Here is a 23,495-nt window from a genome sequence, read left to right as displayed (position 1 = left end):
CAAGTAATAACAAGCATGCTGTCAGTTTTTTTCTTTACAGATCAATTTTTATATGTTTATAATGTACAACAGCAGCATGTCTTGTGTATGTTTTTACCTGATTGGACAGGGGAGAATTCACCTCACTGACATCAGGCATTTGAACATTTTGTAACTTGTGGCATTAGTAAGCCATTTCTTTAAAAATCCACTAAGGCACATCAGGTGCCTGGAGCACAACAACAACAGTAGTGTGCAAAAACATTGCTGTAAACAACTGGATGGAGGTGCCTCTCTCTGCCGGAAAGGTGATGGGGTGATCATCCCCTAAGCAACTGTAGCTTATAATAGCTGATTCAATACAAACACCACAACATGAAACACAGTTGAGTAACAGGGCTACTTTGTTGCTTGCAGGAATGTTTATATGTCATATAATGTCATATCAGCACTTGTATGACTGTCCAGATGTATTTTTTCACATTCAGTTTCTATATGCAGTACATGTTGAAAGTAGCTGAAGCGGCCTCCAGACTAAGTACTAATTCCTTTAGTAAATAGTGACGTCATTGTTAGCTAAAAACACAGTTGGGAAGTAGGGAGTCTTGAGTTGGGATCAGAGACACAAGAAAGCCTTGCATTCATTAAGTTTCCCACAGACCACTCAACACACCCCTGGAGAAAAATGCAGGAGAAACTCTTGCCCTCTATGTTCTTTACATAAATGCTTGCACTACATTAATGGCCAGGCTCTCGACACTGGATGTCTTCTATCCACTCTCCAGGCCCAAACGTCACATTTCTCACTTTTACTTCATATGAACCATTCATACTTTTAGCTCCTTGTGCTGGAAAGGATGAAGAAGACTAACAGCGAAAGTGAATGCTGAAATGTGCGTCACATTGTCAAATATAACTCAAATCACCATGGAAACTGAGTAACAGTGTGTGTTAGTGGGTGTTCTTTCCCAACTCTGTGTCCTCTCTCAGACAGAAACATTTTTTCTTTTCATCACTCTCCTTGTGTCTCTCCTCAGCATAATATGTATACACACATTTTGACCGGATAACACTTGTTGGTTGAAAATATTTTGAAACAGCTGCATTTGGTGTTAGGAATGGTGAAACCATGACTGATCAAGTTTGAATGGAAGGTACGCATAGAAGTTATTGAATATATTGCAACTCCATTGTTATTGTCATATACCCTGTGTGCCGACTTGATGAATCGATTTACGAAAGTAAGTGTGATAAGAAGTAATGGTTCACTGACTTTATAATAATATATTGCATTTGAGGCTGAATTCAAAATAAAATCATTACAGTACATTGTTCTTTTTTTAAATTGTGGAGACTTGAGTAAGTTGGCTCTAATCAGCTAAATTTGGAGATTTGCCTTCCTTTCCTCCATGTTTTGTTTTTTTTTTCACATCATAAAGCGGTGCTTTCCAAAACCACAGTCCCCCAGTGTGTATGTGAAAAATCCTGCCTTGGCTTATTAAAGGGCTCCTGTAGAGTTTTCTTGTAAACAAGAAGAAATTATGTTTAAATGCAGTGCTATTAGCCATGTTTAAAAAAACATTTACAAAGCTGATTTTTTATTTTATTTTAATTTTTTTACGGTATTTTAAATCGACCATTATTTAAATCAATGTTGACTAGCTTCAACTTTTCATCTCCCTTGTCTTTGCCGGGACATTTCACAATATCCTGGCATGTAACCAGCATAAAACTTACGTGTGTGCTTCTGCATGAACTTTCTGGGAAGTGGAAAGGACAACTTTTGAATTTTCTGTTACCTGTAGAAGTATTACTGTTGGTGGCACTGTTGCAAATAGCAACATCTGCTAACAGACTTGGCTACCGTCCAAAGCAAAAAACATTTTCATCGAAGGTGAAACACTCGGTTGTATTGATCAGTGGGCAAGTTTTGTTACTTATTTTATTTTAATGTTATATCCTAATATTAAGGGGAAACACGAATCAGTGGGGAACACATTTTGACACAATGTTGGAGCGCTCTTCAATTAGTGAATGTCATCCATTCACTCTTGTTTTAACACTGGTTTCTATCATTCTCCCTCTTCAATTTCAGTGCCTCCTTCATCAGCAGTGCTCTTTTTCCTTTACACTGTAGAGTTTCCACAGTTATTCCAGTTGTGCTGCAATTATCTGGTGATTGTGACCGGGAAAAACAGTGCCTCTACGCACGTGCTGTAATACGACCATATTTCAGCCCAGTGGCAGACTGAATGGCAGACTGTAAGCTTATAGTCTTATAGGGAATCAATCCATCGTTTTTGCACAACCATTAGACTGTCCAATCTTAGAATAATAAATTGAGGAACCACTACTTTGTTGCATCATTTTACTGTTGTTCAGGTTTGTAGAATGATATCATAACTTATGAAGGCTGAGATTAACAAGCAATGTAAACTGTATTTTTGTAACATTGTAGAAGTGTTGATGGAGAGCAGAAGGCAACAGAACAGAGACTCAGCGGAGTAACCATTCTTTGCAAATAAATGAATGCATGCAAATGAGGCCTGAAGAGAAGATGAACCATGCAAAAATGAAAATTAGCATTACATCCGAATAGGACCTGATCATTTAGTACTGTTATGGATAGAAAGTGTTATTAAATGAATACTTCCCTTTAAGATGGAAGTGAGACATTACATTTCCCAATTCATGGCATGCAAACATGCACACAGACATGCATGTGCAGACTTGTTTGTGTGTTTACAAGTGTGTTAAAGAGTGCAACATAGAGGGAGGAAAAGCAGTCCCATTAGAGTGCCCATTAAGTCTGATTACAAGTGATTACCGTCTGTTGGAAAGAGTTGACCAGCCCTGTGCTGCCACTGAATTAATGACACAAACAAATGCTTTCTTTTCTCACTCTCGTCATATTCATTCTGTCATTTCATTGCTCTTCTTCCCCGGAGATCTCACCAAACTGACTGATTTGTCACTGTTGTTTAATGTATGCAGTTTTCCTCCCAAACATTGTTCTTCGCTTCGGGTTCTGATACACATAAAAAGATGTATTGACTCATTTGGGGGCCGCTGGTCCAAAAGGGGGAAAATAAATGTATGTTTTCTCTCTGGCCTTACTGCAGCATGAGTGGAAGTATTTGTGGTAACCACCAGAGGTTAGCAGCTGTGGGAGTTGCTTTGTTGAACGGTGCATGTAGGTCATCTCAGACGGATGTAGTGTTCTGACTACATCCTGTCACACAGAACAAAAGGAGTTCAAAGTGATGTTGGCGCTTCACTGTGACATATTTATTTTTACTTAAAAGTGAAAATAAGATACCCGGATCACCTGTGTTTTTAATGTCGCACTGTGATGGGATGCCATGGCAACATGTTTGAGATTGTTTCTTCATCTACTGGTGTTCATAGCTAGACTGTGATTTAGTCATTAGTTTTACCAGGCTATGTCTGCGTTTGTGTGTGTGTGTTTTTGTAGGTGTTTCTCTTGGGGAGCTCAGCGGCTCCTCAATGCTGCCTGGAGTCAGACTTCAACACTTCTTCCAGTAAGACCTTCCCTTTGTGCAATTCCACACAGCCAGAGTCCTGCAGCCTGCAGAATGCCAATACACTGTGTTTTTCTCCAGTAGACTTCCCTGTTGTAGCCAAGGCACACAGACGCACACACATGCACAACACACAAAAAATAAATGTCTCTAGCTGTGATGGCCATGCCTGCTGCCACACAGCTGATTTTAGTGTCTGTAGTCACCTTATTTTTTATTTTTTTTTATACAGTTTACGCTTTATGGTCATAATTGAGTGTGTTCACATTATTCCCATTACATTACCATTACATATATATCAGTAAACAGATTATTATGACATATACATTGCACAGAGTCTTTTGTCCAAACCAACTTACAGTAATTCATACATACATTCATACACTGATGGCGGTGGCTGCTATGCAAGGTGCCGACCAGCAGATCAGGCGCATCTTGGGGTTCAGTAACTTGCTTGTCACTACGACATGCCGGGGGAATAAAACCAGAATAAAACCAGCGACCTTCTCATATTAAGGCGCTGGCTCTCCCCCTCAGTCACAGCCGCCCCATGATGAGATACAGCTTTCTTTGTAGTTTATTTAGCATCAAGAGCAGAAGGGGTGAAATATTCTTGAAGGTTCCCTAATCCTATGGGATTTCTCTATTGGATTTGAATTATAGCAGAAAATAAATTCTGTGGCATATACAATTTTTATGATACCTGGTGACGTTTTGTTTATCAAGATGAACAACAATTTTATGATTGTTTATTATACTAAATGCAATCCCCAGAAGTTAAAGCTAACGGAAGGCTATCAACAAACTTATGGCTTCAATGTCTTCACTTATAGTACGCACCCTTTACTATAATTTGATCAATCTACAAGTTATAAAGGTAGAGTAAGAATAGTTTGTAACTGCAGTCGCTTGTAAAGACGTATTAGTGAGTAAATTAGCCTTTGTGTTGAGCATGATGATATTTAATGTCCCTAACGATCTCTATAGTTTTGTTAAGCCACTTGTTAGCAACTGCCTTTTCAAATCGATATTTAATTCAAATGTGGTATTAACTGATGTATTTTTTGTGGTAGAACAAAAAATGAGAATCTCTTAAGCTTGTGTTAACCACAGACCTTTTTCAGCCATTTAACAGAAACCCATTCAAAAAAAACTCAGACTATGAGCTGAGGAAACCAGAAGTGCAAAAAGACTTACTGATTTCCATGTTTTGGACCTAATTTAAAAAGGTGTGCTGCTGCCGGAGGGACATGTGCAAAAGATGAGGCATTAATTGAAGGAAGTGCCCAAATCGGAATATTGGTAATTTACAAAGCTAGTTATTTTTAATGCATTTAAACACTCTTTTAATACTATTTAACACCCAAGAATTTAAATACTAATTAAAATTTGCAATTGCAATTTGGCTGGACAATATGGTTTAAAAATAATGTTGTGCATATAAGCACATCATAGATACTCAATTTAACTGACATAATAGATGTAATTCCCTCGAAGCACGGCAAACACAAGTGGCTTTCGTTCAACTGGTTTATTTGTCCTTCCTCCAAATCCACCAATACCACCAAATCCACGTGAAAACTACAGATACACACTCACAAAGTATAAAGACAAGGTTAGCAGCAATAAAAGCATTCAGGCGGAAAACTGCATATCAAAAGACAAACAAAGACAAAAGAAACATAAGCTACCACGTTGGCTGTGTGCTGCAAATAAGGGAATTATCTTTGATGCTTGGAGGGTCCTTAAACATTTTACAAGCACTTAACAGTTGCTTCTCAGCATGTTTCTTAGCTGAACATGTGCGCATCCTTTTCCTGCTAGCTTCTCCCTTTTCACGTACACATAACAGTGCAACTGGATTTCAAAATAAAAGTACCTGTTTCACAATAAAGGCTGTCTCTTAAAATAATATTACGAACAACCGTTACAATAGATTTTGTTTTTATGCAGATCTCATTCAGATTTTAGAGCTACTTTAACCAAATAGTTTTCTGGCAACACATGATTCATGTATATTTTTATTAAGAAACTTTCAAACTGGCATGGTTTATGCACAGCCAAGGACAGGAAGGCTCTACAGTGGCTGATTAAACTGCCCAGAACATCACTGGCACAGTCTACAGAGCATCAGTGATACTAGCGTTATTATTTCTTCACACACATGGGGCCCTGTTTAAACAATATGTAGCACTATATCTAAATGTGTTGATTAAAAAAAACAGTGGTAGAGAACCCTGCACAAAGTGAGGAATAATGTTAATCATAGGAGTGTGTATATATATATATAAAATATATATATTTACACTACACTACCAGTCAAAAGTTTGGACACACCTTCTCAGTGTAAATTCTCACTGAAGGCATCAAAACTATGAATGAACACAAATGGAGTTATGTAGTTAACAAAAATATTGTTTTATATTTGAGAATCTTCAAAATATCCACCAATTGCTTTGATTACAGCTTTGCACACTCTTGGAATTCTCTCGATGAGCTTCATGGATAATCACCTGAAATTGTTTTCCAACAGTCTTAAAGGAGTTCCCAGAGATGCTGAGTACTTGTTGGCCCTTTTGCCTTCACTCTGCGGTCCATCTTATGCCAAACCATCTCGATTGGGTTTAGGTCAGGTGACTATGGAGGCCAGGTCATCTGGCGCAGCACTCCATCACTCTCCTTCTTGGTCAGATAGCCCTTACACAGCCTGTAGGTGTGTTTGGGGTCATTGGCCTGTTGAAAAATAAATGATGGTCCAACTAAACGCAAACCGGATGGGATGGCATGTCGCTGCAGGATGCTGTGGTAGCCATGCTGGTTCAGTGTGCCTTCAATTTTGAATAAATCCCCAGCAGTGTCACCAGCAAAGCAGCCCCACACCATCACACCTCCTCCTCCATGCTTCACGATGGGAACCATGCATGTAGAGACCATCCGTTCACCTTTTCTGCGTTGCACAAAGACAAGGCAGGTGGAACCAAAGATCTCAAATTTGGACTCATCAGACCATAGCACAGATTTCCACTGGTCTAATGTCCATTCCTTGTGTTTCTTGGCCCAAACAAATCTCTTCTGCTTGTTGCTTTTCCTTAGTAGTGTTTTTTTTAGCAGCTATTTGACCTTAAAGGCCTGATTCACGCAGTCTCCTCTGAATAGTTGATGTAGAGATGTGTCTGCTACTAGAACTCTGTGTGGCATTCATCTGGACTCTAATCTAAGGTGCTGTTAACTTGCAATTTCTGAGGCTGGTGACTCAGATGAACCTATCCTCAGCAGCAGAGGTGATTTTCAGTCTCCCTATCCTGGGGCAGTCTTCATGTGAGCCAGTTTTGTCATAGTGCTTGATGATTTTGATGGTGTGTTCCAAGATGTTATTGGACAATTTCCTCTCTTCCTCGCTAACAGTTTGACTGTCAAACGAGTGCAAAAGAGCAGAACATCAGCTATTAAAAGCACAAAGTGCTTCCACTTCCCCTATAGTCGAAGCACTGTGAATAAACTCTTCTGCACCTCAAACTAGCTGTCGGCTTCTTTAACCAACAGCCGATAAATCAAAACCTCACTAATGCTAGCTAATTAAGGAGAACCTAAAAAATGAGTGTTGAAGGCAACTCCATAAACCCAGCACTGTGTACAATATATTGCAAGTAGAGAACTATATTTGACAGTTTATTAAAATAAAGACAAACAGACAGGTTGTGTAGCTCAGAGGTGATGTCAGATGAAGGCTTCCATTTGCACACATAAAATGAGAAAATATGTTGGTGCTAAATTGATAAAGAAAACGTACACAGTAAACATGGTGTATGGGTCTGCAGGCGATTATTAGCTGCAGCTGTCAGCAGTTTGTCATGACTATGTTCTCTCTGCTGGTTGTTATAGCTGTGCATGGATTATTGGCTGTCATACTCCCAATGCATTACTTGGACCTGCTCAGCTCTCAGTCTCCAGTGAGGGATCATGCTCACAACTGTGTGCAGTGCAACAGAAATACTATAGCACATCTAGCCCCTGTGTATCAGCCACCCTTTATGACATTGGCCTATGTGTTTTTTCTCAGCAGCTAGAGAACTTGGTGTAATATGATAAGTGCACTGGAGACTCCAACACAAAGTCATGCGGTTGATTCTTCTATTAGCTTGAATTCTTTAATGAAAACACCATCTGCTGTCCTTTTTCTGATACCAGTTGCCATGATGATGAGCCTGAATCACGTTGCATAGTGTGATGCAGCTTCATAAATTAAGTATGAGAAGGCTCCAGGCATAATGGTCGGTGGATCAAGATGGACTCTTATTTGAATACCACCTCAAATAAGATGCATATTGGTCAAGGTTATGACTATTGTTTACTGCCACTGGTCAGTGTTGATTCATGATGCAGGCTGACATTGCCCACAATGAAATTTCCACTGATGACTGTTAAGAAGGCTGACATTTAGACTTAGATGATGCCCTGATGCCCTTTGCAGAGTTTTCAAAACAACTAGCTATAATTTTTATTGCTGGTGGGTGGTTTTTGCATAGATTGTACAAATGTTTGTTCACATGTGAGAGTCTCAAAGATAAGGTTGGGGAATACGTATGGTTAAGCAAAAGTAATATTACAACAATGTAAAAACACTCAATTACTAATTAATTAAAATATTTACAAAAAGATGTGTTGCATTCTATAAAAGTCCATTGGTATTATTCAGTATTTCATTGTAGTTGAAGTATAACTATATGAGTAAAACTACTCATTCTGCTAAAAGTGGATCTGACTGATAAAGTAATATATGAAACATAGTTAGATTGTTGATACTAATGTATCAATGTGTAACAGACATTTTTATGTTGTAGCTGCTATACTATTAAGTGTTGTCCTTTGATTTCCAAACTATAGGCAAGGCCCCTCCAAAGGGTCAGCCTATATTGACTCTCTCCCCAATGATTAATGGGGACAGAGGAGGAGAGGAGGACAGAAGAGACAACAAACTTCTGATAAACAAATCTTTTCCTTTTTTATGCCTCAGATAGCTACAACAATATAAACAATTGTCCACCAGAGTCTGTGCCTGTGCATTGAATGTTCATTTCACTCCCATAAGACATCTCTAATGTGTCAGTGTCTGGGGTGACCACAATTTGCCTTACACAGTGCAACACATGTCAGGGCTCAACAATAAGGATTGCCCAGGCATATAAAATTCCAAAGGCAAATGTTGCTAATAAATAACACAATCTGTATAAGGGTGAAAATTACGCACATTAATGATGCACTTGCTTGAGAGGGAAAGTGAAACTAGAGAACTAGTATTTATCGTGGCCTCTTTGGATGGAGGTGGAGATCGATATGAATTGTAATTTTATGACATGCTTAGGGTGACCCTGCTAGTATTGCAGTGTCTACATACATCTGACCATATAGTTTGTTGGTCTAAGTTTTGATTTACAATAACAGAAGTTTTCACAGTCTTCAAAGCATCTAGAAAGTTTAGTGTGAAGTTATGAAAATGCTCTGGGACTGAACCTTTTACGCACAGGAAACCCTGTATATGCATTGTATAATTTTGTGTTCCCCTCTTAACTGAACTGCACACTGCCTATAAGTAGCAGCATTTAGAAGAAATGGGTTCTGTGAGAAGAGCTGTTTGAAGTAGTGTGATGAAACTTTTTTCCCAGTCATTCATATTCTCTGTCTCTTTGAATCTGAGAGCCACTGGTGTGCAGGATGCTCCCTTGTAATGTCTTAACAATGCACTACAGTCAGAAACATGCTCTTCAGCCTGGTTTAAAGGTGGAGGATCTTGATACAAATGTGTGTTTCATTAACTTTATGTCAGACTGAAAGAATGTTGACTTGTTTCATGCAACAAACCTCTCCCCAATTTTGGCTTGTTGTGTTGTTGTTCTACTCTCAAAGATCTTTTGCTCTCATTCATGTTGGCAAATGTTTTACAGGGTAGCACTGACATTTGAAGAAAGCAGTTAAACTAATAACAGGCACAATAAACATGCTCAGCCATGACTCAGCTGAAGGACTTCATCCATATGTTTATACATTATGGTGGCAGAACATTTGCATAGACAAACAATGATTTAGGGCATTCTTGAATTCACCTCAGATGAACTGGTATTGTAGCCAGGCTCATTGTCCTGTAGGTATCAAGAACTTGCAAGCAATAATCAGTTAATCTGTTCTTTGGATGTTAGCAATGATGAAAAGAACACCATGTACCCCATTAAGGGCCTATTTCCTGTTTCCTGCCTTACCCCATGCTTCTGAGAGTAGACTCAAAATGCTATTGCAATGTTATTTCACATTGCTATTTTTGTATTCCCTACTGTCTATGTTGTGGCATCAAGTGTTTGTCCATATTAAGCTTAGAATAATTCTGGTTCTGCCTTCATTTAAAGATGTGATGATAAATTGTATTTGTTAAGAACCCGCCTTTATTATTATAGCAAACAATTTAATGTCACATGAAGACTAAAGGTTAATGGCTGAAAATGGTTTAGGCCATTTTATCATTAAGAGCAAATGATTTGGTGGCTTTCATGCTGTTAATATTTCGATCATCAAGACACATGTTACAGCCACACTCAAAGTCATTCTTAAAACCCAGAGAATGTTATTCTCTGTTGTTATTCTATGTATGTTATTCTAATATTGTTGTTAAACAGTCAGGTAAAAAAAAATCCCTAGAAGTTCTCTTGAGATTTCTTTTGACAAACATATCTGCTAAATTAAACTTAAGTCATGTCATGGGAATATTCTTGTGCAAGCAAGATTTTAGTAATGTCAAGACTCTAAGGAAATATACTGTGTTACCAGTGCACATACAGTATTATTACAGTAATTTAAAAGAAACCATGATGGCTTTGACAATAAGAACACCCACTTAATATCGTGCAGGTTCCTTTTGTGCAACCAAAACAGCTGAGACCTGTCAAGGCATGGTCATGAGACCTCTGGGGGTGTCCTGAGGTGTCTGGCATCGGGACATTTGTAGTGGACCTGTATGTTGGGGTATGGGGCCGCCATGGATTGGCACATCCCACAGATGCTTGATTGGACTGGGATCTGGGGAATTTGGAGGACAGGTCATCACTTTGCTCTCTGTTTTCTGTTCTTCAAGCCGTTCCTGAGCAGTTTTTGAATGTGTTTTGTCGCATGGTCCTGCCAGGTGGGCCACTGCCATCAGGGAGTGCTGTGGTCATGAGGGGGTGCACTTGGTACACAACTGTGTTTGGATCGGTCGGTCAAGTGGCATCCACATGAATACCAAGACCCATGGTTGCTCAGCAGAACATTGCATTGTAACAAGATGATCAATGTTATTCACATCACCTGTCAGTGGTTTTAATGTTTAGGCTGATCTGTGTATAGCAATTGCCTCCATTTTCAATTTAATGTTGAGACATATGCATATTGCTGTGGTGTTTTTAAATCTCTTAAGACCCTGTTCTTCATCCAACACATTATCAACATATTTCATATCACATGTAGTCATTTGACCAGTTTTTTATTTAAAAAGTATTGTTAAGTGCAGCTTTAAAAAATAGACCTCCTCGTCTTCTCAGATTTCACAAAGGTCCTGCAGGGACACTGGAAACATTACACAACTGTTTTTGCAGTGAAAGTAGCAACAATTTTCATTGTAAACTGTGTCTAGGGGTGTGACACCTTTCCAAAAATCACATTAGTGGCATTAGTGCATAACATTGTAATATAACATGTAGAAATGAAGGGCAGTATGGTAGTATACCACTGGAATGTTTTTACATACTTGTAAGCAGTACCCAATCTCATATATTTATCAATAGGCATTGCAGTATAAGATTAGTGTCTTGTACTTGTATGTTTCTATCTGGGATATTCAAGACATAGCATTAAAATACATAATGCTTTTCACATAGTGTGAGGAGAAGGTGAGTTAATACATAAGATCAGGGTGTGCTGGCACGTTAACATTTCTTCTCTTTCTTATGGAATGTACAGTACATAGTGTTCTCATAGCTCTTGCCTTGCAGGATGTGGTAGCTGTTGTTGTGGTGGAGAAATGATGAGTCCCCCTGTAGAAGGGGAAGTACTCACCCACTGACTACAGAGACCTGCTACGCCTCCAACCAGAGGCATAAAACACACCCACAAGTCAGTGCAAACCTATGAGTGAACCAGACTTCCAAGCAGTCTCTCAAGTATTTGCAGTTTTAATATGTGAAAGCAAAGAGAGTAAATATGGTTATAGGGTTTAACTTTGTGACCGCAAATCGAAAAGGTTTGGATTTGATTCCAGTTGTGGCTGAAATCTGAGTGTGACAGCCATGTGTAACTCGAAAGCTGCCATTACAGTCTGAAACCTGATAGCTTTGGTGACCCCTTGAGTCTCCTAAGGGGAAGTGTTTTACATGATCAGTGCCAAGGACAGTTCATGCCAACCTGAGCCACTGATTTCTTGAGACAGTACCATTTATGTGACCTACTTAGTACATTAGCTTTTGGCTTTTCCCACACATCCCTGGCTTCCATGCATTTACTCTGATCAAGTAAAATAAGGCAAAACATATTAGCTGTCAATTGTGCTATAAATCCTACACAAAACATAACACATCTGAATCAATCATTAAGTTATGTCTGTTGTTTCAGTAATACATTTCCCTGTTATTAAAAAACCTGCCTGTGATTTAGATCAATCTATCTATTTTCTAATATACAGTAAACCATTGGAATTTAAAACTTTTGAATCAGGTAGGATTTATTTATAGTATGTACAGTAATTCACAGTGATGCTTCCTTCTTTTGTTCTGTTTAATGATGATATATATCTATAGATATATATCTATAGATATATTTATCTATTTATTTATCAATATATATAGATGTTTATTTATCTATGTATATAGATATAGATATTTATTTATTTTGTTTGTGTGCATACTGTGGTGTAACGTAACTAACTCACGCAGCTGACAATGCTAGCACCAGTGCTAATGTGAGCTGGGGAGCTGTACAAGAAAGGCAGCTGTATCTGATTGAAGCAAAAAAAGCTTCAAGGCTGCAGCATGTTAGCTCATGTACATACATGTACACATAAACCCATTCATACATACCATGACACTTAACTTTCACATTCCCAGAGTAAACACCAGACTGTAGTTCTAAAATTGCTCAGCACTTTCCCATCAAGGAGATGTTTGAATTCTTTTAGGGCTCCATTTTGGCTGCTGGCTGTTCCAGGAAAGTCAAGAGAAGTAATCAATATGTGCACATACAGTGCAAGCAGAGAAAATGTGAGACACGTTGCAACTCCATGCCTGAAGCAGTGCTCCTGTGTTTTCAAAGACAGGAAGGAAACCCTGGAGGGATTTGATAAATTTGACTGATTCTGTTTGTGTGTACTTGAAAGGGGGAGAAATTACAGTTTTCTGTGCAATTCACCTCGGTGTAGCTTCCTCTGTTCTCAGTATAATCACACAAATGGTTGGGATGTGGTGTCACCATGCCTTGCATTACACCATTCCCCGATACATATAGGGATTATCAAGGACAGGTATCAAGTATATATTAGGTTGTCTTAGTTCAGATCAGCTGAATAGCCTCCGTTATAATGTCCGACAGTGTTTGTCAGTTTAACTTGTGTTCTTTTGCTCTCACGATATCATCAGGTTGTTGCTTTTTGTTATGTTTGCAGTGTCTTGTAGGCCCATGCAGGCTGGGCACCTTTCAGGGTATGAAACTTGAAAAAAAAAACAAAAAAAAGGAAAATAACACTAAACCAAACTAAACCTACAGAAGTTGGCACAAAATATTCCCTACAAAGACACAGTCAGGATTCAAACAGTGAAGTCATTCAGATGTTCAGCCAACGCTACACAGATTTCAACCTAGTTTGTCTGTTTTTAAGCTATAAAAAATTCAGATGGAATGAGCAGGAAAGTAGCAAAGGCTAGAGCTCGATGAAAAGGGATGGGGTGGACTGGAGCAGCTCTGCTCCCTGCCACTGTAGCTAATTTACGCCTGCGGTGGAAGTCCATTATTGTCACTTTTGTTTATTTGGGACACTAATGTGCATAAATGGCAATTAGAGAGCCACAAAAAGCACTCAGCTGGATGACTTTCCCTCTTCCAAAATAAATTGCCATCTGTGGACCTCCTATCTGATGGAATCGGGCTGTCCTGAAATGCCTCTTGGTGAGCACCTATTCGAGGTGTGAATGTTGTTGGGTAAAATTTGGTTTACAGGCCCTGTTTCTCCTGTTATTACATATTTTAGGTATAGTAATATACTTGTACATAGGCAAAAAAAAACACCAACGTAACGTGAACAAAATGCTGATAAATCTTTAACATCTAAGAAGGCATTTAAGGTTCAAGAAGTAAAACACTCAGATCCCCTATTCAAATCAAGACTGTTATATCTTCAAAATATATAGTTATATCATGAAATGTATAATAACAGGAGAGAAGTCATTTTTAAACTCCCAAGCAGCATTTTTATGAGACGAGAATAAGAACTTACTGTAACAGTTTTGTAAGGCACTTATAGCAGCCAAAGATTACACAGAAACCTGATGACACATTCAACAGTTTACATCAGTTCATTTTCATTTGGCAACAGTGACCTTTTTGTTCCAACAAAAAAGCATTGTTAATTTGACACAGCTTACATGGAGCAATGGCAGCTGAGGTTGAAGGTGGTTGAATATTACTAGGAATTAAGTTTGTATTGGACAGTTCCACACCTCACCTTACAGTTTGTTTTTCCATAACCATGATCAAGTAGGTGGATCTTGAGTTGAGATTACTTTTTCACCTGACCAAGGTCATGAAAATTAACTTTTCTCCAAACATCAGCTGTACTGTAATTTCAATGAGCAAACTTATTCTGGCAATCGGGGGAAGATTTCCACAGAATAATTGTTGGCAATGTACATTTACATTAATTATTTATATTTTTTAATGTCATTAAACCAGGATATCTCCTATGTTGTTGTCTGTTGAAAGGGTTGCCCCAGACCCAACTGAGAGGGGAAAAAAAATTATGATTTCATAGAAATGCAGTTAATTAAATCATAGGTCTATAAACCTGTAACATTAACATTGGTAATTCTAAGTGCTCTATCATACGCTGGACATGTTTCACCTTTCATCCAAGAGTTTTTTCAGTTAAGAACTGAAGAAGCCTTTTGACTTAAAAATGTTTTGTGAACCAACAGGCCCTCCCCTAAATAGTGTTTATAGGAGAATTGGAACCCAATTTGGGAAGCCAGCAAGCTGGGATATTCGTATTCCCTCAACATCCAGAGTGGCTTTGAGCCATTCGTTTTCTCCGCTATGCTTGCTCAGTCAATAGACTCTCTGTTCAGCCACTGTATATGTAGCTAGGAGATTACTGATGAAATTTCCCACTGAGGAGTTCACTTTACTCACTGTCTGTTGTGTCTCCTTGAGTTCGGCGTCCTACTGTGACCTGCGACCATTTATCTATGTATGTACATTACATTCTCTGTATGTTTTTCATCTTCATGTCTGTTCCTGCCAGAAAATCTTCGGGCATCTATCTGTCTGTGTCCTCACTGGAGCTTTTGAAACCTGTTATACATACTATGGATGAACCAGCTTTCTGCCTTCCCCAGCTGTTGTCTCAATATTAAATGCTCTCTAGGGTAAAGAGCAGCAAACCGAAGCAGAGTTTCCTGTAATGCTTTTTAAGCCAGCTGTTCTTTCAGTGCAAAACAAATTATGAAGGCTGTAATACTTTTTTGCGTTTCCTGTTTTAGAATCAACACATAAGCTGAGTTACAAAATGGAAGTTCTTGTGGTTGATTGTTCTAAAGATTGATTTATCAGAGACTTAATTAGAGGTCTAATCATAACACTTGTGTACCATGGTTCAGGCAGGTAAAGTCTTAATCAGTAAGCCATGATTGGAATATCTTGTCCAAAAAGGTTTAATTGAATAAATGTGTTTGTGCACTGCCCTCAGGGGTTAAAATGCTGGTAAACTGACATTAAAATAATTCAAATGCTGCAGTGAGAAATCATTTTGACAGACTCATTGTCTGAATAGAAGACTTCTCCAGTTTTGGTTATCCAATGGTTCTTGTGCCTATTCTAACTAGATTCAGCATGATGAAACATGCAGACAGTCTGGATTATAATGGCAGCTGCAGCACTGAGGGAAAGGCCTTGGAGCTGGCCCAAAGAGACTCTCATTTATATTATTTAAACTGTAAGACTTGTGTAAATGGACTGGAATATTTCAGAATAGGCAGGGCCGTTCTTGCTATATGAGGACTGTGCGGGTGCATAGAGCCCCGGCACCACTAGGGGGCCCCCTCAAGTTGCAAGTCCGTCCTCAATATCTGAGGAGTGACCCAACAGAAAGGTGTGAATAGTACCTGGCACTTTGTTTGGTAGCACCTCCCCTGAGGTTCCAAGTGAGCCAAGGTGACACTACGCCCGCTGATTGGTCAGATCTGGTCTCTACGGTGCTTTGTTGCTATGATGACCAGTAAAACTAAGCGAGGGGAGGCGAGGCCAGTTGCGCTGAGCCGCCGGTACCTGTCAATCATGGCATGGCATCAAAACAAACCTATTCATCTGGTTCAGAAGAAAGAAAAAACTAGATGCAGGAAAACGCTCAGAGGATAAAGGTAAGGTTTTTTTTCATGATGTGGGGTGGAGGGGGAGCTTTAATGCCGTTTTTTAACTCTACTGAGTTAGTTTCGTCATTCTTTACTATTTATTGTGACAATATCATTTGAACACATTTGCCTACATTCCTACAGTTTAGTTATGTTTTTGATGTATTACTTTGTTTTATTTAAAAGAATCATAATAACACAAAGTCAATTTAAAGTAAACTATAGTATATATGACCGTTAGTTCTGCCAACAGAATATAGGTTAAGACCATTTCATCAGTTTGGCACAAGTAGTCCACTTTGTAATACCCTGCAAAATATACACAACAATATTCCTTCAGTATCACTAGTGCTCACCATTTATCTTTGTTTTATAACTCTTACATGTACATGTGTCAAAAACTGCTTAAAAGTGACAACTTGGAAATTGGGTGCATGCTTAAAGAGACACTGTACTATATATTGCAATGTTTAATATAAAATCAGATCATGAATTTCTGCAGTAGTGTAACATAGCTCAATTATATAGTATGAATATTTGCCGAGGATCTATTTTGCTTGGTAACCTGAGGAGTTTTGTCTTTGCAGAAGCACGGCCGCCTTCAGCACCACCAGACCAGGATGTTTAAGTTTAAAGAAATGTTGTACAATTTGAAATAAACATTTTTGAGGAACACTGCATCAGTTTCATTTATTGACCTATAGAGGATCCCCATTGTTTACCTTGTATTATAATTTTCTATCAGTTCAACTTGCTTGAGTGGGTCAACTTAAGATGTTTGATTTTAATTTGAGAGAGGTTTTCACGCCTCTAGCCTGTTTTCCTCTTAAAATGTAACAGATTGTTGCATTTTGGTGGATGAGCTAAAAGGGTTAGAAATCTATCCATTGTAGTTTGACAAAATAGGGGCCCCAAAAGGACAGAAACGGCTCTGAGAATAGGCATGGTATTTTGAAGGAGTACAGCACTGTGGGATCTACTGTTAGATGCTAACATCTTAACCTCCTGCATTGTACAAATTATTGTGCATGGAAGCATGAAAATAAAGTAATTAAAAACTCTCACACAATCTTTACATTCCATATCCATTTGTGAGTCCTAATCATAATGCATGCTTTGGGCTTCACCATCACATAATTCAATTAAATAAATTGTGATTCACTTATCATTTTCTTTCTCTTGGTTGTTCCCATTATTTACTGTATTGATCAGTGGCTCATTTCCATGTACTGACATTCATAAGGCACTTTGCATTGACCATTTATGGTTGAATGTGGGTGGAAAGAGGGTGGGATGGGGCACAGGTCCTTGTGTGCACATTTCCAAGTTGATGTGGAATTTATAAAAGGAAATTTCAGGTACGCCAGGTTATTTAAAGCAGAATAATTTTTGCCATAAGCACATTTCCTGAATTCTCCACAAAGTTTTATAAATTAGGCCCCATGGCATTTTATTAGGGTGAACACAAGTGCACAAACTGTTTTTCCTGTAGATGTTTAAAGCTGCAGTTTTGCAGTTGCAGTGTCTCTGTGAGCTCGTTAGGTAGAGCTAACAGACTTGGTCGTCGAGAAACAGCGGGGCAGCCCAGCAGCAGCCGGCCTGTCCGCTCTACTTCACAAGCTCAAAGATACCAGTGTCTCTGGAGGATGAGTGACCCCGAGAGGGGCAGCAGAAGATTGAGAGAGAAGCCGAATAGGGTCAGTGTTTACCAGCAAAAATGCAGCTCAAAAACCACCGGAGACAAACATTTCCGGGGCCGGTCTTGAGAGAAGTTGAGTGGGATCCACTATATCCATACCACCAATTTATAAAATAACTAGATACAAGATGCAAAGATGCACTCATGTGCCCATTCAAACCGATGAGAATTGTTTGCCTAGCGCATAATTCCTGTTTATGTTCAGTATATTGGCTTCCTCACAAAAATGCCAAACTCTCCCTTCATATAACTGCAGTTGTCTTTATACCCAGATTCATTGTGATATTTTTTTCTTTCTAGCACCTTCTCTGTGCTGAGTTGGCAGCCATGTGTTGGTGACGTGTGTTTGATGAGATGATGTGGTTCACCGATTTTCTTGACTTGTAAAGTGATGTTTTAAATTGACAAACATCATATTTGTGACTATGGCAGAACTCAAATGAAATCAAAAATGTATTTGTCTCCCCCCATTGACTACTGTAGGATTTTTTTTCTGAAATAAGGTCCCATGAGGTCCACCTGATTGCAGATTTTGAAATATCTTTTCTCAGCTTGAGGGAAGTTTACAAATATAACACTTCATAAATTCATAATAGTGTCATAATCAACCTTGCTTGCTATTCTTGGTGCCCTGTCAACAGACTGACGTCTCTTTTATGATGGTGCTCTATGAGGAAAATGCTTTTTGGGCCTCACAGGTATTTTAAAGTTCATCCAGCCCACTACCATGTGGAATGATGGCACTTAGGTGGTCCACTGTTTGCAAGATCTGAGCCACAAGAAGTCCTGGTTTATGTATACTCAATGTGTCTGTGCAGATGCATAGTTTCCTATGTTTTATATGCATATATGTGTGTGAAGCAATTGTCAGTGTACTTTTTTGATGCAGCAGATCATTTGTCTCTGCAAGACATTTACTTTAACTCTGCTCTGTCTCAACTTGACTGTCTGACTGAAGATGATCATACACTGCTATGAAAACATCCTATTTATTTATTTATAATGTTTGTTCCTTTGATATAACACTGAGTATGTAACAGAGAAAAAAATAACAGTCAAATCTCGTAAATATAAATTCTGCAGTTGTTTATAAACATGGCTTTCTATGTTTGACCTCTAGATGTCACTCTACTGACATGTAGACAGAAACATCAAACACCTCTTTGTTTTATCAGGCTGAAGAGGCTCTTTATTTCTAATTAGTGGCTCATTTTCCTTTTCAATCACAGTTTTAATTTATTGTTCAAATGGCACAGCAGGGACAGAAAAACTGTGATCACAAAATACCTCATTTTAAGATTTGAGATTTAAATGTTGTGATTGTCAGCCTTTATATAAGTAACACAGTGAGTGACTGATGGTTTCTTGGCTCTGTGTTCAGTTAGAAAGGTACCCAGATGTCTGAGGAGGCTCTGAGGATGACGTCTTGGACCTGAACCCCACCAGTATGTCAGGTAAGATGTCTTGCCTGAGTACACCACACACTCACAGCCTCAGACTCCCCGGATTATACCAAATATAGTGCAAATGTGCTGAACTTTAAGTATTTAATCCAATATTAACCAAATCTGAATTTAACGTTTAATTGCTTCCTGTGAATTATAGACAAGTAGACTATCACTGAACCTTTTTTAGATTTCAAACTTCGGGGAAATTAAATGCATTAAATTTGACAATTAAATTGAGTTGAGGATTTATCCTCTCCATGTGATCAGTGGCATTATTACTTTGCGATTGTTAGAGGCGTGTTCTCTCCTATAGAGGATGCAGCTGTGCAACCTAAAGCTTAGACTGTAAACCACAAAAGGGCTATTCACACTGCATAATTTTAGCCCAATAATTTAGCTGCTTTTCCCTGTCAGATTGTTAACCCAGGGTTAACCTAAGCCCAGGGATATGTGATTCACAAGGCATCTCTTTTACCTCTGGTTTAAGCTCACAAGTGTTCTGAAGCTAAGCTAAACATTCTAGGATGTTGTGTTACTTCTGTGTTTACTTTAGCCCAGTTGATTTTCTGGGGAAAACCCCACAAAGGTGTTTATCCAGAGCAGGACCAGCAAGCCCTTGGCTAATGTCTGGGTTAGCCCAGTTTTGGTGGAAATGCAAATCCCTACTGTGCTGAGCTGCCAGGCCAATTAAAACTGGGTAGAGCCAGGCCAGCAGATTTAATTGAGAAACGGTTGAGGTCAAATAAAATGTTGCAATTGCTTGTCTATGCATTTGATGTGCATTTACAGGCCACTGGCCGGAACTGTAGCTTGCCAACATGTCAACAGTTGCATGCCACTATAAGATTTGAAATTTGCAGACAGTACTGTAAACAATGGTATTTTTTCACCAAATGGTCTGCACTGGAATCTACAAACTTTCTTAAATATGCGTAAACAGGATGTGTGTGCATCGGCTCATGTACAGTGTGAACCTCTCCCATCTGCGGTGAGCTGTAACATACTCAGCTGTGCTGGTTTGCAGATCTTACCTCCAGCTTTACATGGTGTATAGTTCGTACCACTGATCATGTGTAGAGGGTCATCATCATGTTGAGTTAGTATCACCACCAGAGGACCAAAAACAAAGCAGTGAACACGTAATGTGATGAGGAAACGAAAAATCAAGATAGAAATCAGTGTCTTTTTCAAAGGCAGTAGCCAATATTAGTGAAAAATCGAAATATATCTAACTACTTTCTGTAATCCACAAGTCTAGTCTCAGAGTTGTAGTTGAGCATTTTTTTTTACTGACAAGAAATTAAAGGCTCTATTAGTTAATTTTTTTTTATTTTAAAGTTACAGCATCTTAGTTTGAACTTGGTCAAAGCCACCACCTTCCAACTGACCTCTATTTCAACACCGTCAACCATTTATTACCATTCTTTCAATGTACATTAATAGACTTCACTTGCAGTCATAAAAAGCACTTAAAGGCAGTGTCAAACCTCCAGACTCCTGTACAAGATATACATGTTGCTGTCTAGACAGCAGGTTGTTCCATACATTGTACAGACATTCCGTGCCCCTCTGTGTGTCCACAGTTACTCAACATAGATACAGTAGTATGGAGGGTGAATTGGTCAAACCCAGTGACCTGGCTGACCTGGCACACATGCTATCAACTTCAGCATAATGAACAGACACAAGTTTATATGTATGAGAAAATTATGAGGAAATTCACCTGATCCCCACAACTCACTGTAACACCAGACTGACAACAACATACTGTGACAAAGTGATGTTTCTGATTCTGATGTTTAGGATTCACATTACCCTGCTGTTTTATTAGAATCTGAGCTGAAGAGTGTCAGTCTGCCTCTCTCACCTGTTTCACTGAGCAAGTAGCTATTTTTTAAAAGTGCCTCTCCCATCTATTTTAGAGCCAGCAGAAAAATGCTCCCCCCGCTGGAAAGATGAGGCCATGCAAAATGGTAATATTTATCCTCCCTCTCAACAATGCTTTTCCTCCTCTCTGTCAGTGTGAGTGCGCTTTTGAAGCACTCATGTGAAATGTAGAGCTTTTCACTAAAACTTGAGAAGCTGCTTCTGATTCTAACCTCCTTGCTTTAAATGTTGTGAAAGGCCTTGAATGACATGAATGATTCTGTTTAGATGTGATAACTCCTGTCATTATTGAGTTGGACAAATAAGGAAAAAAATGTTATCTCCTCTTCTTTCATCTTTTTGGGGCTTTGCCTATCTGATAAAAAATAAATCATCACCCAAACCTTCAACCAAGTTCCTTGGGAGCATTTTACTTTGTTTACACTGGTAAATGGCGAAAAAGCTGTCTAAACATTGATATTTTTGCTGATTCTGGCAGCCCACATCAATACGGTGAAATAAAGTAAATAATCAGACTACAGAGCAGCTTCTTTCCTCTGCGAGGCTGCTCAATTTATCCTCAGCACTCAACCATAAAAAACAATTTTGATTTCATAACTTATCTAACCCTCATAAATTGGATTCTGACCTGATGACAGGAAATAAGAATAGCACATTTCAGCTAAAAATGGTATAATAATATAAAGACATGCAAATAAATGCTAAATATTAAATTACATTTATTTAAATCTATTAATGTCCAAAAATAAATTTCAAGTAATTTATGTATGTTGTCATTAGGCTAATTATATTTGTATAGATCTAGTTAATTCAAGAATTTAGCTGTGTTATTATCAGCAATAAAACATATGTAGTGACATAGTTAGTAAAATCACAAATTACACATCTGTAAGTTCACAATGCATTTGTTTTCATATGCTATGCAACTTATTTGGCACTATTTATAGATCAAATATAGAATTTAGTTGGTTTTATTTGAATGAATTCATTTCAGTTAAACACAAGGCTAGAGTAAGAGTATTGCACTCAAAAGATAATTTGCCAAAAACATAGACTTTAACTATTTTAATTGTATGTACATTTTCCATCTAATTGCAGTGTTTCCTCTACATTCATTTAGGAGTGGCAGCCCAATATAATAGATTTTATAAGTTCAATAGACATGTGCGAAATATTGATGGCCAGCTAACGTTACGTAACATATCGGTAGCTTAATTAATTGGGCCCAGTGCCAACTCAACTCAGTGTCGCTAACTTGAGTAAACTAATTGATAGCATTAAGAGAATATATACACGCCATGATGTAACTGCTGACTGCATTTTCAGTTGAGCTTGTTCAAATATTTCTCAAAGAAGAGAAAGACACCTGATGAAGATGACCCTAGTCAGGTATCATTAGCCTTTTACTGACTCAAATGATGATGGTTAGGTAAAAAAATGTGTTCACACTTGTAATCAGATGTGATGTGAGTGTAAATTATCTAACGTTAATGTTTTATGTAATCGTGTAGGACAAGTAACATTAGACAGGGAGGAGCAGTGGAACAAAGTGAAGGAGAGCAGAGTACAGCAGGGGGAGAGCCCAGTGAAGGAGCAGGAGAGCAAAGTGATGGTGCAGGAGAGAGAGATGAGAGTAGAGGAGAAAACCTAAAGGGAAGCACAAGCTATCAGGCTGGGACCCTAAATTAAATTAAATTTAAATTTAATAAAAAAATATATGTATATTTTATTGTTGTATTTTTTGTTATTATTTTTTATTTTTACATTCAGCCTTTAAAAACCCCTTTTCCATGCCAGCCATTCAATAAAAAGTGGGATTATGCTGGGCATAAAAGTAAAATCTGCAGTCAAGTGTCTTTGGTTACGCCGCCATGGCTCCCCGGAGAGCCTGCCCCCGCTGCTGATAAAAAATTCTAGAGGAAACACTGAATTGTATTGCATAATATATAATGTTAAGGGTCAAATTTATTGCAAGGCTTTTTTATTATGGTGAGTCAATGGGAATAAATTGAATAGTCTGAAGTTCATGCCACAAGTGCATTTAGGACATCAAATGCCTACAGGCAAGCGTACCATTCAAAAAATATGAAGAATAAAGTCCAATATATGAAATATAATAATGATTTGAAATGTGCTTCTTTAAAGGAAAATTCTCTAGAAATTCAGATATCTAAAGTTACTCTAATAACAGTATCAGAGCTGTTTCTGGTTTAGCTGTAATTATTATTAAACTAAGTAGTTATTTCCACGATAGGAAATTATTTATTATTACTAATACTAGTGCAGTGCCCGTGAGAAAAATGTATTC

General features: G+C 38.3%; 1 protein-coding gene across 13 annotated transcripts in view; it reads left to right on the top strand.

Moving 5' to 3' along the window:
* The window catches only part of thrb (thyroid hormone receptor beta), a 161,225-nt gene that overhangs the window by 105,105 nt on the left and 32,625 nt on the right, over window positions 1–23,495 (top strand). For 5 of the 13 annotated variants that reach the window (XM_030412036.1, XM_030412028.1, XM_030412032.1 and 2 more), the window contains 2 exons: window positions 19,234–19,306; window positions 21,223–21,273. In XM_030412036.1, the coding sequence (XP_030267896.1) occupies window positions 19,300–19,306; window positions 21,223–21,273 (58 nt within the window). In that variant the 5' untranslated portion in view covers window positions 19,234–19,299. Of the gene's footprint in view, window positions 1–3,454; window positions 3,522–19,233; window positions 19,307–21,222; window positions 21,274–23,495 lie in introns of all 13 variants that reach the window. The other 8 variants (XM_030412035.1, XM_030412029.1, XM_030412041.1 and 5 more) reach the window with 6 other exon arrangements.

Source organism: Sparus aurata, chromosome 3 (assembly GCF_900880675.1).
Source record: "Sparus aurata chromosome 3, fSpaAur1.1, whole genome shotgun sequence".
Classification (NCBI taxonomy): domain Eukaryota; kingdom Metazoa; phylum Chordata; class Actinopteri; order Spariformes; family Sparidae; genus Sparus; species Sparus aurata.
Note: the sequence above shows the minus strand (reverse complement) of the source record. Positions and strands in the feature narration are given on the sequence as shown.